The sequence below is a fragment of the Entamoeba dispar genome, genomic scaffold, assembly GCF_000209125.1.
Source record: "Entamoeba dispar SAW760 scf_1105229458879 genomic scaffold, whole genome shotgun sequence".
In the NCBI taxonomy this organism is placed as follows: domain Eukaryota; phylum Evosea; order Mastigamoebida; family Endamoebidae; genus Entamoeba; species Entamoeba dispar.
In genome coordinates, this window is record NW_001853413.1 from 20012 (window position 1) to 35776 (window position 15765).

The following is a 15765-nucleotide window of genomic DNA, read 5'->3' on the forward strand; positions in this document are numbered from 1 at the left end:
TTTAAAAATTTATTTATAAAAACATTTTGATGTAACCAAAAAAAAAAAAATGAAAATAAAATTAAAATTTATGAATTGTATAAAGACTAAATGGGGTCTAAAGCCTTTTCAAAAATAGCATATGAGAGAAGAGCACTTCCAATAACGTAAAGAAGTGATAAAAATGTACCATAAATCATATAGTGTTTAACTTTATATCCTCCATCTTTCATTACCATTAAATTAGTTTGATATCCAAAAGGTAAAAAGAAGCAAGAATTAGCACAAATCATCATAGTAACCATTGCACTTCTTAAACCAATATCATTTCCTCTTGTTAATCCTGTTGGATCACTTCCAAGATAAGCAGACCAAACAACAGGAAACATAACAGCAATAGTAGCATTATTACTTAAAACTTGAGTTAAAACCATTGTAGGAATTCCAATTCCAAAAAGAATTCCAATTCTTCCCAATGGAGTTAATAATTTAATTAAAGTCATTGCAATTAAATATCCAGTATTAGTATTTTGCATTGCAGCAGATAAACCAAAAGAAGCACCTAAAGTACAAACTAAAGATACACTAACAGCATTATATACTTGTTTAACAGTTAAAACACCAGTTAATACTAAAGCAGCAACAGATAAAAATGAGAATTGAATAATTTTATAAAATCCACAAACATCTAATATAATTGGAATTAATAATGAAGTAATAGCAATCATTGCTTTCCATAAAGGATAATGATAAGGTAATTTAATAGGTAATTCGTATGCAATTCTAAAAGGACTTGGATAAATTTCAGAACGAGTAAATGAAGTTTCTGTAATAATAAGATAACTTGAATTAGAAGTAACAGGCATAAAGTATAATGGTTGTTCTTTTACTGCATTAAAATTTTTATCATCATTAGAAATACCTAAAATTCCAAATCTACAATCTTCAAAATATGTCGGGAAATTCCTTTGATTAAATTCCGAATTTTCAGTAAATGATATTTCATAAAGACTTAAGTTTTCTGTTGAAGTATGTTTTAATATATTACAAGCTGTTGGATCTTCAAATTTAATTCCTCTAATATTCATTAATTCAATTAATAATGATGGTTCACAAACATAAAATAATGTATCCCCAACTTGTAATTCACTATTTGGTTCAATTATTTTATTTCCTCTTAAAATTTGTGGAAGTGCAACACCAGATAATCTTCCTAAGTCTGTTTTCATAATTTCTTTACCAACTAATGGTGATCGTTCAACAACATTAATTGGAACAATAAATGTATGAAGTTGTTGTTTAACTTCTGTTTTAACATGTGATGGAAGTAAAAATTTATTTGAAAAAACAAGATAAATACATGCTATTAAAGCTAATGGAAATCCAACATATCCAACTTCAAATAGTGACATTACGTAATCAATATGAATTACTCCTTGTTTGTTTAACGCATTAATTGCTGAATCAATTAACCCTTTAGCAACCATATTTGGTGATGTTCCAATTAATGAACACATTCCACCTACACAAACAGCAATTTGCATTGGCATTAATAATTTAGATGCTGGAATTTTAGTAGTTTTAGATAATCCAAGAATAATAGAAATTCCCATTGCAACAATTGGTGTATTATTTAAAAATACACTTGCACATGCAAATAATGGAACAAATCGAATTGCAGTTGGCCAAATCCATTTTTGTTCTTTATTAGGAAGAATATAACTACATATTAAAGCAAGTCCACCAGTTCTATTAATTGCATCAGAAATAATACAAACACATAAAACAGTCATTGTTCCTGAATCTGAAAATCCTGAAAATGCTTGTGAAGTAGAAATAACCTTACAATATAATAAAACAGCAACGCCTGTCATTAAAACAATACCTGCGTGCCATATTTCTAATAATAATATAAACATCATAATAACAAATACAAATAAAAATATAGCTGTTTTAGCTGAAAACTGACCTGGATAATTATCTTTCCAATCACAACAGTACATAACAATAAATATAATACTTAATACTCCACTAAATCCAAGTGGTAAAAATAATTTCGAAAATCCTTTTTTAAAATAACTTTTAACCATTTGTTTTTTATCTATTAATTCTGTTGTTTCTTCTCCTGGACTTTTTCTTCTTGGAACTGGTGAATTTCCAAATGAAGCTGATAATAGTGCTGGATGAACTAACCTTCCAAAATCAATTGGTGAAGTATCATCACTTCTTTGAACTGAACCAACAACATCTTTTTCTGTAAACTTTAATTTTTCCATTTCAATTTTTTCTTCACTGTTTGATGCATTACTTGCCTGTGTTTTTGGAGCTGGTAAACTATCGTCTGATTCTGATCTTGAATCTTTTTCTTGTTGGCTTTGATATGACTCTAACTTTTCGTTTTGTCTTGAATGAATAGATTCATTTGTTTCATGAAGGGAAATAGAAAGATGATTTTCACTCATGAATTAGATTTGAATTATTCAACTTGGAATATCAGTTCTTCCAATTTTCAATTTCTAAGGAAAATTACATTTTTTGAATAATCAAAATGTCCATTTTATGCATCTTTTTAAATATAAAAAATACAATTCATTTGAAAAACTTGGATAGAAAAACAAATATCATTATATTCTGTTTTTTTTTTGTTTTACATAATTTTTATTTTAAATCTTTTTATAATCTTGAAAGTTAAAAATTAAAAGATGAAAGTTCAAATTGCTGAATTAATATATCAATTTTCAATTAAAAAAGTTCATGACATTATTACTCTTTGTGTTGGAATTACCTTTTTTTTATTTTCTCTTCACGTCACAGTTTTTCATGTTCAATATAATTCATTACCACATGTACAATCATTAACTACTATTGTGACTTGTTCATTTTTACAAGCAATAATTATTATATTATCTTCTTTAATTCAGATATTACATTCAACACATAATATTCCAACATCAATGCCATTTCATTATTTTATGTTATTTGTTAGGATGTTAATATCATTAACAAATAGTATCATTCTCATTGTTTCTCTTCATCAATTCAATAAAATTAATGACTCATCTCATCACCTTTCTTTGATTGAGTCTCAATATTCATGTTGTGGTTGGTTTTCAATCAATACAATGACTTGTAAATCATTAGCAGCAATTCGTGCTGATAGAACGTGTTCATCAACTATAGGAGTATCATTTCATAATGTTCTTTCAATTGCATTAGTATTAAATGTTATAGAAATTATAGTATCTCTTTCACATTCATTTATTTCATATATTTCACATAGATTTATGATCCAACAAGATGAAGAAACAGAAAATCCCGATGATATTATTTCAAACTATCTTACTATTAACCAAACTGATATAAATGAAGAAACAACTTTTTTAAATAATTTTTCTGATGAACAACTTCATACCAATAGATTATTATCAAGTTATAATACAACAGAATCAGACAATGATAATGACAATTCAAATTTGATTTAATTTATATTGATTAGTTCCCATTTTTCTTTTTAAATTTATCATTTTAACATTAAAAGTAATGAAGAAAATAATATTTAATTATTTTTATTATTATTTATCTTCTTCTTCTTCTTTTTTAATTTCTTCTTGTTTTTCTTCTTCCATTGGAGTTTCTTGTGATGGTTGATGACCAACACTATCAAGATCAAGATCAGTAATTAACTTCTCTAATGATTGTCTATTTTGTTCATTAACAAGTCGTTTAGCCCTTAAAAAATATGTATTTGGATGAGCAATATCTTGTATTTCATCATCAAATGGTTTATTTTGTGATAGATATAAGAATTTAGTACATGCGTGTGTTGGTTGATGAGAGATAATTAATTCTATAACATTTTGTAAAATTTCTTCTCTTTTAATTTCATCAATTCCTTTTAATTCCATTAAATTTAGAAGATTATCTTCAATGTCTTCTTGTTTAAATGATTTAGTAGTCATCATACATCCATTACAATCTCCAGGATTTCTAATTTGACTTATTAAGTTATTACATCCATATCCAGTGTAATCAATTTTAGCACCAGCTCTACCATATGAATGTTCAATATTATAAATTCTTTCTTTACTTAATGGTTCAATTTCTTCAAAAAATTTCTTACAATCTTCCATTGATAATCCAACACCTTTAAGAAACATTATAAGCTGTAATAATCCAAAATGTTTTAAGTGTTTATCATGGAGGAATTTACGATATATTGAATACATACATGGTGGGAATAATTCAATTCCACTCTCTTTAATAAATGATTTACTACATGTTTCAACATGAAATCCTGTTGTTGCTGTTTTAAACCCTGTAATTTTCATAACTAATGTTTGGTAATATTCTAATATGGGTTTTAATTCATAAGGAACTTTTCCTAATGCTGGTGAAACATAATTATTTTTAACACGTTCTTGTAATTTTTCTCTATTTTTCATAATTACCATATCAATTACTTCATTCTTTTCAATAAATGCACTTCCATGATATAATAATAATCTTCGATTTTTTAAATTCTTCCCAGCTTCAAAAAAAGGAACTTTGATAAATGGTCCGTGAAAGTAATTTTGTTGTTTTAAAAATCCTTCTTCATCGACAGTTATTTGTTGTGGATGATATCCAAATTTAACAAGAAATTGTGACAAAGCTTCTAATGAAAGAGTTTCAATTCGTGCAAGATATACTCTCATTTCACATAAAACAAACCAATTCTCAAGTTTTTTATTACAACGAACATTATTTTGAAAATCACAAAACGATGCAAAGAATAATGCATATGATACTTCATCATCCCATCGATTGTCTTCATTCACTTTAACTAATTCTGATAATTCTGGTGTGATTTTTTCTAAATCTGTTTCTTCGTTATACATCAATCTATATAAACTCCACCTTTTTTCTAATGCATCATATACATTACTCCAACTAATAGTTCCAACTGTTTGATAAACGGTTGTCATATTATCGTATGTCGGAATAATTTCTTTTTGTGGTTTAACACTTGCTGTAATAATTCTCCTTTTTATTGTTAACACATCATTTTTATTTCCTTTAATAACAGATGGGGGATTTAATTTAACACCATCAACCCTTCTTGTTCCTTTTATTTTGCTCATGACCTTCATGGAAGTACAATGAAATGTGATTTTTATTGATTTTGAACTAGAACTTAAAATTATATTATTAGGGAATGAATAAGAGAATTAGTCTTTTATTGTTATTTGTTACTCTCGTTTTATCTAGTCCTCTTCTTGATATGAAAATAAAAATTGAACAAAAGTATAAATTGATTGAAAATGCTGAAAGTCGATCAATTGACCAATCAGTAAAAACTACACAACTAGCAATTAAACGATCACAGAAGAGAATTGTTGCATTAAATAAGAAAATTGATAAAGTTAATGATGCTATTAAAAACATCACTAAATCTCTTACAGGAATTGAAGCAAATATTACATCTACAGGAGCTGCTGTTACTACAGCAGAAATGAAATATGAAAGTGCTAAGAAAGCAGGATCAAGTCAAGTAGAAGAATATGCTAAAGAACTTAATAAATTTAAACAAGCATGGAATGAGGCAAAGAAGAATAAAGAAAAGATTAATATTAGAAAAAGTGAGTTAGAAGCTAGAAGTAAACATTTAATAGCACAAGGAGAACAGATGAGAATGGGGATTCAAGAAATGAATAAGGCACTTCATACATTTGAGGCACAAAAAGTAGAATTAAAAACAAGATTAGAAGAAGAAAAAAGTGAAGAGATTCATCATAGAAGATTATACATTACTGCATTGGAAGAAAATAAAGAAAGGTCACAAGAAGCAAGAAAGATTGAAGGAAAATTAGGACAGTTAATTGGTAGTGAAAGAACTAAAGCACATCAAAGACTTCAAAGTATTAGAGAAATTACTGATAAAAATGAAAGAATTATTAAATTACAAAAAGAATTTATTTCAATTATTGTTGAAAAACAAAAGAATTTAAAAGGAATTTTAAGGAGAATGGAACAAGAAAATAAGAAACATGAAATAATGATTAAAAAAGAAGGAAGAAAAATGGATAGATTAAAAAAACAAAAGAAAGAATGGAAAACACAAAAGAATGGAGAAAAAAGAATTAATTTAATTAGAAGAGAAATGGATGAAATTGAAAATCGAATTGATATAGAAAATGATAGACATGGAAGTCAAGTTGATGAATTTGTTAGAAATATTATTTATTTTAGAATTGAAGCAATTAGAAAAGAAATTAAAGCATTAAAAGGGGAAAAAATTATATTAAAAAGATTTGGAAAAGAAATGAAAGGAAAAAGATGTTCTGTTTCAAGAAATGTAGCACAAGAAATTCAAGAAGAAATGAAAAAAGAACAAAATAAATTAAATGAAAGAATTCAAAAAGCTTCTAATAGAATTAAAGCAGTAAAAAGTCGAATTAAAACATTAAAAAAATATAAAATTCAATTAAGAAAAGGATTAAAGAAAATAATAATAAATAGAATTAAAGATGCTAGAAATATGTTAATAGTTCAAAAGAAAAAAGTTCAAGTAATAAAGAAAATTGTAAAGAAATTACTTCAAAAGAATGAAAAAGGAAAAGTTCAAGAAGAAACAGAACGTATGAAAACAAAATTAGAAAGAAATAATGAACGAATGAATACATTAAGAAAACTTAGAGATGAAGCAGAAAGAGATGGACGTGCAGTTAGAATGGAAGAATTTAGAGAAATGAGAGAAAAACAAAAAGATATTAAAAATAGTATTAGAGAACTTGAATTTAATAGAAAAGAAAGTAATAAACAAGAACAAAAAAATATTGCATTAATGGCACTTCAAGCAGGAAACTGTTATAAAAGAAGACATTTATGGAAAAAAATTAAAAAGATTCAAGAAATAAGAAAAGAAATAAGTAAAAGAATAGATAAATTATCAATAAAATATATTAAAATTACTCAAAATATTAAAAAAGAAGAAGAAAAAAGTATTCAAAAATTAAAAGAAGAAAATGAAAAACTTATAGAAAAGAAAAAGAATATTATTAAAATTATTAAAGAAAGTCAAATTAAATTAAAGAAACAAAATAATGAAAAAAGATATAGAGAAGAAATAGAAAAAATTAATGAATTAAAAGATGATATTAAAAGTATTAATGAAAGAATTATTAGTGTTAGATCAGAAATGAGAAGAAATAGTGCAGAATTATTATTAAGAAAATATAAAGAAAAATATTTAATTAAACATTCGTTATATAAAAATAGTAAAGATAAAATGAATGAAAGAAGAAGAGAAATTGCAGAAATTTCAGGAAAATTAATTATTGAAGAAAGTATTTATGAACAAACTGTTTTTGATAAAAGAAAACCAATTGAATTAAAAATTCAAGCATTAAAGAAATTAAAAGAACAAAAAGAAAAAGACATTAATAAATTAATCAATATTGTTAAAATTAATGAAGCTAAACAAATTAGAGAAGCAGAAAAAGTAGTTGAATTTTTAAAAGTTACTATTGAAGATACTGAAAAAGCTAAAAAAGAATATATGAAAATTGCTGGTAAAAAATCTACTCAATATAAAGCTCATTATGATAGACTTGCTCAAATAGCATCAAATGATATTTTAAATATGAAAAAAGAACTTCATAAGTATCAAGAAAAAATTGAAGAATTTAATAAGAAAATGGTTCAATTTAGAAGTGAAAAAAGTCCATGTAAAATGTGTGTTGAATTAGGAAGACGTGCTAAAGAAAGTTTAGCATTAAATATGGATAATGCAGAATTATTAAGAAATATTCAAGATAGATGCAAATATTTCACAGATGATGAAAGAGGAAAATGTTATTCATTAGCATTTAAAGTTGCAAAATATGCTGCTAATTTGTTTGATCCACATGAACTTAAAATAAAGAAAATGTGCGTTATGTTAAAGGGATGTAATACTCTTTAATTTACTTGTTTTGACAACTTCTTTATTATTTAATTTCTTTTTTTTTTGTTTTTTCATTCTTAAAAAGATATATCCTTCTTTTTTTTTAAAAAAAAAAAAGAACTAAATAAATTATTTCATGTTTTGGTCAATTATTGTACAACCTAAGAAAACAACTTCAATTGATACTAACCAAATGATTCATTTAACCAATGTTTGTATTTTTATAAAAGGAAAAATTGAAAACTCAACAAGAACAAATGTATTTGTTAATTCAAATAACAATAAAGTTTTAATAGCTACACTTATTCCTGGAGAAGTTGAACAACTTAAATTGGATATTGTTTTTAGTCAAGGAGAAATTATTTCTATTTCAAATGAAGGAAATTATCCACTTCATTTATCAGGTTATATTGTTGTTGATATGACAGAAGCAACAGCAGCTGGTATTGCTGAAATGGAAATTTCAAATGAAGATGATGACAATGGAATTGAAGTTGGTCTTGGAGAATCTAATGAAGGAGAAGAAGAAACTAATTTAGATCTTCATGCAATTAAAAATCTTAATCCAATTAATTCACCAACAATTACAGTCTCAAATTGGCTTGAAACTGAATTAGAAGATAATGATGCAGAAGAATTAGAATATCATCCTAATGACCCTATTGATTATGCACAAAAGGTAGAAGAAGAAAGTGGTGATAAAGAAAATATTGAAAATAACAAAAAACAAGAAATATTAGATGAAAAGAAGATAGAAGAAAAACAAGAAATAATCAAAGAAGAGGATGATGGACTACCTAAAATGGAATTTGTTGAAAAAAGTAGTACTAGTCTTTCAGAACAAATTAAAAAAATGAAAAAACCTAAAAAATTAATGGAGAGTAAACCAAAGAAAAGATTATCTAAAAAGAGAAAAGGAGGAAACAAGAAGTAGTTAATAAAATATATTGATTGATTTCATTTTCTTTTGTTTTATAATAAAACAGAAAAGAAGAACTTATAAATAAATAATTCATGTCGTTATTAGATTTAGATATACAACCAAATCAAAAACCTTTAAATGAAAATATTTTATCTGATTTATTAAATAACCAACAAAATAATGTAATACCTAATGGACCTTTATTTAATACTATTCCATTGACCCAACAATATGAAAATCAAATACAAGAAAATTCTCAAAAAGAACAAAAAGAACAAATAAAAATTGATCCTTTCATTTCATTAAAGAAGTTAACAAAAAGTAAATATTATCAAGAAGAATTTAAAGAAGTAGAGGTACTTAATGAAATAAATAATCAATCTACTGTTAAAATAAAACAAGAAAATCATCCAATTGGTTCATTTAATTTAAATAATCAACAATTAGATATTCAAGAAAGTCAAATGGTTGATGGATTAATGGAACAACAAGAAAAAATACTTGTTTCTAATGTTACAAATAGTGGTGGAATTAGAATTGTTCCATCAGAAAATGAATTAAAAGACTTTGAAAAAAAGATGATGGGAATGGACATAAATAAAATTGGTATTTCATTGATTGAAACTGTTAATATTGGAAAAGGAAAACAATGTACTGTTTGTTTTAAATTTTTTTAGAGATAGAATAAAAAAAGATAAATTAATTAATATGGGAATAGAAAGCGTTAGGATATTTAAAATATTTATTAACAAATAAAAAAGGATTTAAACAATTATGTCTTGAAAATCAACTTCCTGAAGTATTAAATCATGTTGACGTTTCATCATCTATTATCAATAATCTTAAATCATCAGTTGAAGAGATTCTTAATCAATAAATCATTTTTCTTAAAGATGACTATAAATAATCTTAGGTAATTGAAACCTTTTATTTCAATAAATTATTCTAATATTTGTTTATGATAAAAAATTGGGGAAAAGGGAAAAATTACAATAAATCTTCAAAAAAAAACTCTGAAGAAAAAATAGATTATTTAGAAAACTATTAGAAGAAGTATCAAAGAACTATAAAACTAAATACAGGAAAAGATCTTAGAAATAAAAACAGTTCAAAGGAAAAAGAAGATGAAAAGCGGTGATATAAAAAGATCCACATCTTAAAAAGATTAAAACACTGATATGTCAGCAGCAGACATTGTTAAAAACGAAAAAGATCCAAGCCTTGTTGCATATTTAAAATCACTTGGAATTGATCCAGATTATGTTCCACCAAAAGATGATCCAAGAAGAGTTGTTATTAGTGAGTTTGCAGTATTATTTAAAGAACATGATCCAGTTATTCTTAAATTAAATACTGAAGAAGATATGGAAAAGGCTAAAAAAACACCAATTATTATTAAAGAAGGAGCTGAATTCAAAATGCGTGTTACATTCCGTGTCCAACATCAACCAGTTCTTGGATTAAGAATTTTGAATACTGTTTCTAAACTTGGTAAACAAGTTGCATCTGATGAAGAAATGTTAGGTTCATATCCACCAAAGAATGAATTTAATGCATTAGAATTACCAAAGAATGATTGGAATGAAGCACCAACTGGAATGCTTGCTAGAGGTGAATATAAATCTAATGTTAAATTTTATGATGATGATAAAGTCACTCATCTTCAATTCGATTATTTGATCAAAATCGCCAAGGATTGGGATTAAGCTGTCTTTTTTCTAATTCAATTTTTACACTATTTAATTTTTTTATTTATTTAAATCAATAATTTTAATTATGATTTAAAATAAGAAGAAAGAATGTTTAAATTATGTTAAAGGTTGAATCGTTTTACTATTAATACTTAAAAATAACCATTGAGGTGATACAATCACACATTGTGGAGAAATTAAATGCACTATTTCTTTATCTGTTGAATTATTTGTTATGTAATGTGTTACTTTTGAGTTAAATGAAAATGATACATTTCCTCCATATGCAATAAAATATCGTTGTAATTCTGTTCGAATTTGTTGGTCAATATCTCTTCCAAAATAGATAGTAAAAGAAGAAAAAATATTAGGAAGTGATTTAATGATACGATCATTCACTTGTAAAATAGAAGTATCTTCAAAGCTAGTATCTCGAGTATCACCTCCATCTTCTAGTATTGTATTTCCTGAATTTTCATCATTTGGTGGTTTAATTAATGATTCATCAGGGAATAAATCTATTGTTCGTTTAGTTGATGGATTAGGAAGAAGAAGATCTGAAGAATTACGTTTAGTAGGTTTTCCTTCTTCATCTGGGATAATTAGCTCATTGTAATAAATACATTGACATAACCATTTTAATGAACGAGCACATCCTCTTTCTTCATATGTCTTTTTTGATGCACCTTTAAATTCTTCTGACAAAATAGCAAAATCAACATCTTTTTTGTTTGATATTTCACCGTCATTATCTTCAATTATTGCTCTTATTGGATCTCTTTGTTCTGTAGAAAATCCAAGTAATTTAAATGTTTTACCAGAAAATACACTTGTTCTTTTATCATTGATATCAGCAATATCAACACTAACTCTTTTCTTTAGATTTAATCCAGTTTCTTGCCATTCATCTTCTGCCATAATTTTTTTTTAAAATGTAAGTTCTAATTGAATTAAGTAATTGATTAATTGAATAACTTAAACAACTTTGAAAGATATTTAAGAAAACTAAAAAATTTATAAAATAACTAGAAAAGAAATATAAAACAAATATTATTATTATTAACAATACTTTAATGTATTATTTTATTATTTCTTTTTAATTGAATTTATTCTTCTTTCTCATTACTAAGTCATTGTTTTATTAATGATTTCTTTTATAATGTATTATTTTCAAAATAATAATTTTTATTGTAAATAAGTTCATCTTTTAATTTCTGATGTTATTCCCTATTTATTGCTATTGTTTTCTTTTAATCATCTTTTTCTTTATTTTATTAACTCCAAAATCAAAACATTTATCTTTTTAAATTTCTTTAATAACTAGTGGTTTATATAATTTATAGATGATAAAAAAGTATTTTCAATATCCTTTCTGATATTTATCAGATTTTTATAATTACTTGTTAATACAATTATTATTTTTTATCCTTTTTTTTATCATTTGTTTTGTTCTTTCTTATTGATATTCTTTTAATGTATCTTTAAAAAAGAAATATTATATTTATCTCTTTTATTATATTCTGTTTTTTTTCATTTTCCTTCTTTTTATTCTTCTGTTATTCATGTTATCTTTCATTAGTATTTATTTAATTCTTTCATTTTACCTCTTCATTCTTTTATTGTTTTTCAGGTTATTTATTTTATATTTTTATTTATTGATATTAAATATTAACATTTTGTTTTTTTATTTAATCAATTTTCATGTACTTATTCTAGTAATTTATACATTTTATTTAATCAGCTATTCTGGTTCTACAAGATTATACTCTATTTTCAGTTATTATTTAATAATCCATCATCTAGTTCTTTTTTTTCTATTGTATAGTGTTATTAGCATATTATTTTTATTTCATATCTTTAATGTTAAAGTGATATTTACAATTGTAGTAATTAACAAGACAAACACAAAATAGAGTATCAACAAATATTTATTTACTATTTTATTGGTAATAATTAATATTTTAATTGATTTCATTCAAAGTATTATTTATTTTTGTAATAATCAATACTAATAAAAGTAATTCAAATTCTTTAAAAGTAAAGCTATACTACTAAAATATAAGATATCCTTTGCATTAATATGGTAAAACAATCCCTAATGAAAAATTTGCATTTCATTATTTTCAATTAATTTTTATAAATCAACCAATAATACAAAATGAGTGAATTAGTTATAAAATAAACTAATTATAACCAAATAAATCCATAAATTTGTTTCTTTCTATATATAAATTTCATTAACTAGTTTTTTTTATTTCAATTCATCTGTATTTTTACAACTTCTTTACTATACCCCGTCTTCTTTATTAAAATACTGAATAAACAAAATAAGTTATTATATAGAGAGTATTAATAAACTTTTTAACACATCAATAATAAATAATACCAATTGTTAAAATTATTCAGTTTTTATTTATATCAAATTAAATAAATAATGCAAATGATATTAAGTCAATAATTATCAATGTTAATTTATTATATTATAATTAAGTTTTTTTGTTTCTTTCCTTTATTTAAATATTTATTTGTCATAAGTAGATATGAACATTTTAATAATGCTATATTCAATAAAAGTGAACAATTAGTTTTATTAGACAAAAATAACTATTAAAATTGAATGAAAATTAAATTGTAATACAGGTGATTAGATTTATTCATCATTGTAATTTTAAATTATTGTACAAATAATAAGGGTAAAGTATTAATAAAATAATATTATATTATAATTAACAAATAACTATTATTTAAAATAACATAATGAATATGAATGTTTCAAATAAAATAAAACAAGAAAGAAATATGAATATTTTTATATTCATCATTTCATTGATTGATAAATGAAATGTTCATATTCATTTATTGATTTTATTTTATATTCTTTTTTAGTTTTATATTTCAAATAAATAATAATGAATAAAAATCATTTCATTTCAATTACAATGAATCGTTTTGGTGTGAAACGTTCTGGAGTCTGTTTTCCACAAAGTGCATTTGATATTCCTTTATATTCGTATGAACATTGTTTACAATATGATTTTGTTTTATTACTTTCTTTAAAAACAGTAATATCATCAAATCCAAATGCAAACAAACAATTAAATGATTGATTCCATAAATAAAATGCATGTTGTGGATCTTTAATATCAAATTTCGTCATTTCTTGTATTCTTCCATTTGATTCTATTGAAAATAAAAATGATTTTGGATCATTTATCCAATTTTCAACTTTATCAATTTTCTTATTAACATATCCTCCAAATTTATTTCCATCTTCATCTTCAATAATAATTATTATATGTTCTTTGTTTATTATTCTTTGATTAAATACGGATGTACTCATATTCCAATTATCGTTATATGAATCAAATATTATATTGGATATTCTTCTTTCTGTCCATTCTTCTATTTGTTTAATTGTTTGTTTTGCTTTATCAATTAATATGTTGTTTGGTTTTTTGTCAGTTGGTAGTTTATGTTTTGTTTTATCAACTGGTATGTTATTTGGTGTTGATGTTGTTGTTCCCATTGTTATTTATTTTTAAGTTATTTTTTAATAACATTATTTATTTTATTGTTATATATCACATTTCATTAGTTTTGTTATTTCATTCTTTTATTTCTCTATTATATTCATTTTATTTCTATTTATTTAAATATAATCATTTATTTAATACTTATTATTTTATACTTATTTATTTTATCTTTTTATTTGATTATTTGTATATTTAATGATTAGATAAATGAAATAAATTATATTTAAATGGTGTAGTTTTGATAATACACTTAGTAAAAAGAAGTAATAGAGAATTTACATAATTAAAAATAGTTAAATTGAAATTGATTTTATATATTTTTATTATTTTCATTGATATTATCTATTCATATTCAATTAGAATTATTTATTATTTATTCTTATTGTGTTGATTATTATTTTTATTAATGTTATTATTATTATTATTGTTTTAATCATTTTTATTTATTTATTGAAATGAAGAATAAAATATCATAATCCATATCATCATTTATTAGATTTATTAATTATTTTATTTATTTTTTTATCATATCATTATTAATGAATTATTTATTTATTTCATTTGATTTATAAATAAAGTAATTATCATTTATATTTATTTATATTTTGTTTATGAATAAGTGTTAAATGTTATTTAAAAAAGAATAGATTACAACGGTCAAAATAATAATAATAAAATAATTTAATAAGTAAATTATAAAATAAGAAAATATTATATCATTTAAATTATCATAATAAATGAAAATGAAGTAATTGAAATAATTATATAAATAATTTAAAATTAAACAATTATAATTATATAAATGATATTTATAATATTCAATTAAATAAATATAAATAAATATAAATGATGAAATGATATTATAAATATTTAAATATTAAAAATAAATATTATTCATTAAAGATAATTAAATAAAATTTATTATATTATATTATTTATTATCATATTCATTTTATAATAATATAAATATGATAAATAATAGAATAATGATAAAACAATATAACCATATTTATTTTTCATTTATTATCTTCATTTAAATATTCATCAAAATATAAATAAATATTTCAACATTCTAATAATTATATAATGATATTTTCTACAATCATTATAAAATAATAATAAAAACATTAACAAGAATAATAAAATGAAATACATAAAATACATGATAATTCACAAATTATTAAAATAAATAAAGAAATATCAATTTTAAGATATGATAAATAAATGATTTAAAAATAAAAAGATAGAATAACAACAATAAACAAATAATTAAATGAAAATATTCAATATAAATATACAATTTATAAACAAATGATATGAATCTATATAAAAATATAAACAATAATAAATAAATAAATGATGAAATAATAAATATAATAATTTCATATAAATAATGAATAATAACAAGAAATTATATATAAAATGAAATAAACATAAATATAAATAACAATTCATTATAATATCAAATTTAAATAAATTAAAATAAATTAAATGAATAATTTAATAATAATATAAATAAAAATAATATTTAATATTATTTCATTTTTAAGATAAAAAGAAACATCTCCACAATAAAAAATAAATAATGATTTATTCTATTTAAATTTAAATAATATCTATTATAACTCATAAATATACATATTATTCATATGAATTTAATTATTTTTAAATAATAATTTATATAAATGTTTTTTTTCAAGAATAGTTGTAAAACAT

At 22.7% G+C, this 15765-nt stretch overlaps 9 protein-coding genes across 9 annotated transcripts, besides 33 other annotated features; 6 read left to right on the forward strand and 3 right to left on the reverse strand.

The window, feature by feature from the left end:
* Positions 1 to 72: part of a sequence feature (AT_rich) that runs on past the window's edge.
* Positions 73 to 86: 14 nt separating this feature from the next.
* EDI_063560 (sodium/sulfate transporter, putative) lies at positions 87 to 2441 on the reverse strand (the record flags this gene model as incomplete). Its single annotated transcript, XM_001735083.1, has 1 exon — positions 87 to 2441. One exon carries the CDS (start codon positions 2439 to 2441, stop codon positions 87 to 89), a length of 2355 nt encoding a protein of 784 aa, XP_001735135.1.
* Positions 2442 to 2613: 172 nt separating this feature from the next.
* Positions 2614 to 2659: a sequence feature (AT_rich).
* A 22-nt stretch (positions 2660 to 2681) lies between these two features.
* EDI_063570 (uncharacterized protein) lies at positions 2682 to 3461 on the forward strand (the record flags this gene model as incomplete). Its single annotated transcript, XM_001735084.1, has 1 exon — positions 2682 to 3461. The coding sequence occupies one exon, from the start codon at positions 2682 to 2684 to the stop codon at positions 3459 to 3461; it is 780 nt and encodes a 259-aa protein (XP_001735136.1).
* A 26-nt stretch (positions 3462 to 3487) lies between these two features.
* Positions 3488 to 3558: a sequence feature (AT_rich).
* EDI_063580 (DNA primase large subunit, putative) lies at positions 3552 to 4943 on the reverse strand (the record flags this gene model as incomplete). The annotated part of the gene is made up of 1 exon (XM_001735085.1): positions 3552 to 4943. The coding sequence occupies one exon, from the start codon at positions 4941 to 4943 to the stop codon at positions 3552 to 3554; it is 1392 nt and encodes a 463-aa protein (XP_001735137.1).
* Positions 3559 to 3602: a microsatellite.
* Positions 4944 to 5173: 230 nt separating the features above from the next.
* On the forward strand, positions 5174 to 7921 carry EDI_063590 (structural maintenance of chromosomes protein, putative; the record flags this gene model as incomplete). The annotated part of the gene is made up of 1 exon (XM_001735086.1): positions 5174 to 7921. One exon carries the CDS (start codon positions 5174 to 5176, stop codon positions 7919 to 7921), a length of 2748 nt encoding a protein of 915 aa, XP_001735138.1.
* Positions 5950 to 6098: a microsatellite.
* Positions 5988 to 6098: a microsatellite.
* Positions 6336 to 6484: a microsatellite.
* Positions 6848 to 7011: a microsatellite.
* Positions 6941 to 7094: a microsatellite.
* Positions 7176 to 7216: a sequence feature (AT_rich).
* A 21-nt stretch (positions 7922 to 7942) lies between the features above and the next one.
* Positions 7943 to 8038: a sequence feature (AT_rich).
* A 1-nt stretch (position 8039) lies between these two features.
* On the forward strand, positions 8040 to 8837 carry EDI_063600 (FK506-binding protein, putative; the record flags this gene model as incomplete). Its single annotated transcript, XM_001735087.1, has 1 exon — positions 8040 to 8837. One exon carries the CDS (start codon positions 8040 to 8042, stop codon positions 8835 to 8837), a length of 798 nt encoding a protein of 265 aa, XP_001735139.1.
* Positions 8578 to 8692: a microsatellite.
* Positions 8838 to 8917: 80 nt separating the features above from the next.
* On the forward strand, positions 8918 to 9702 carry EDI_063610 (uncharacterized protein; the record flags this gene model as incomplete). Its single annotated transcript, XM_001735088.1, has 2 exons — positions 8918 to 9481; positions 9544 to 9702. 2 exons carry the CDS (start codon positions 8918 to 8920, stop codon positions 9700 to 9702), a joined length of 723 nt encoding a protein of 240 aa, XP_001735140.1.
* Positions 9487 to 9535: a sequence feature (AT_rich).
* Positions 9555 to 9585: a sequence feature (AT_rich).
* A 301-nt stretch (positions 9703 to 10003) lies between the features above and the next one.
* On the forward strand, positions 10004 to 10531 carry EDI_063620 (Rho GDP-dissociation inhibitor, putative; the record flags this gene model as incomplete). Its single annotated transcript, XM_001735089.1, has 1 exon — positions 10004 to 10531. The coding sequence occupies one exon, from the start codon at positions 10004 to 10006 to the stop codon at positions 10529 to 10531; it is 528 nt and encodes a 175-aa protein (XP_001735141.1).
* Positions 10532 to 10561: 30 nt separating this feature from the next.
* Positions 10562 to 10615: a sequence feature (AT_rich).
* An 18-nt stretch (positions 10616 to 10633) lies between these two features.
* EDI_063630 (uncharacterized protein) lies at positions 10634 to 11434 on the reverse strand (the record flags this gene model as incomplete). The annotated part of the gene is made up of 1 exon (XM_001735090.1): positions 10634 to 11434. The coding sequence occupies one exon, from the start codon at positions 11432 to 11434 to the stop codon at positions 10634 to 10636; it is 801 nt and encodes a 266-aa protein (XP_001735142.1).
* A 130-nt stretch (positions 11435 to 11564) lies between these two features.
* Positions 11565 to 11708: a microsatellite.
* A 301-nt stretch (positions 11709 to 12009) lies between these two features.
* Positions 12010 to 12170: a microsatellite.
* Positions 12073 to 12252: a microsatellite.
* EDI_063640 (uncharacterized protein) lies at positions 12079 to 12429 on the forward strand (the record flags this gene model as incomplete). Its single annotated transcript, XM_001735091.1, has 1 exon — positions 12079 to 12429. One exon carries the CDS (start codon positions 12079 to 12081, stop codon positions 12427 to 12429), a length of 351 nt encoding a protein of 116 aa, XP_001735143.1.
* A 9-nt stretch (positions 12430 to 12438) lies between these two features.
* Positions 12439 to 12519: a sequence feature (AT_rich).
* Positions 12520 to 12922: 403 nt separating this feature from the next.
* Positions 12923 to 13043: a sequence feature (AT_rich).
* A 172-nt stretch (positions 13044 to 13215) lies between these two features.
* Positions 13216 to 13246: a sequence feature (AT_rich).
* An 8-nt stretch (positions 13247 to 13254) lies between these two features.
* Positions 13255 to 13932: a repeat region.
* Positions 13933 to 14044: 112 nt separating this feature from the next.
* Positions 14045 to 14098: a sequence feature (AT_rich).
* Positions 14099 to 14116: 18 nt separating this feature from the next.
* Positions 14117 to 14244: a microsatellite.
* Positions 14245 to 14364: 120 nt separating this feature from the next.
* Positions 14365 to 14493: a microsatellite.
* A 41-nt stretch (positions 14494 to 14534) lies between these two features.
* Positions 14535 to 14662: a microsatellite.
* Positions 14663 to 14716: 54 nt separating this feature from the next.
* Positions 14717 to 14892: a microsatellite.
* Positions 14889 to 15052: a microsatellite.
* Positions 15053 to 15054: 2 nt separating this feature from the next.
* Positions 15055 to 15114: a sequence feature (AT_rich).
* Positions 15115 to 15122: 8 nt separating this feature from the next.
* Positions 15123 to 15219: a microsatellite.
* Positions 15220 to 15232: 13 nt separating this feature from the next.
* Positions 15233 to 15429: a microsatellite.
* Positions 15396 to 15583: a microsatellite.
* A 36-nt stretch (positions 15584 to 15619) lies between these two features.
* Positions 15620 to 15745: a sequence feature (AT_rich).
* Between the last annotated feature and the right edge of the window lie 20 nt (positions 15746 to 15765).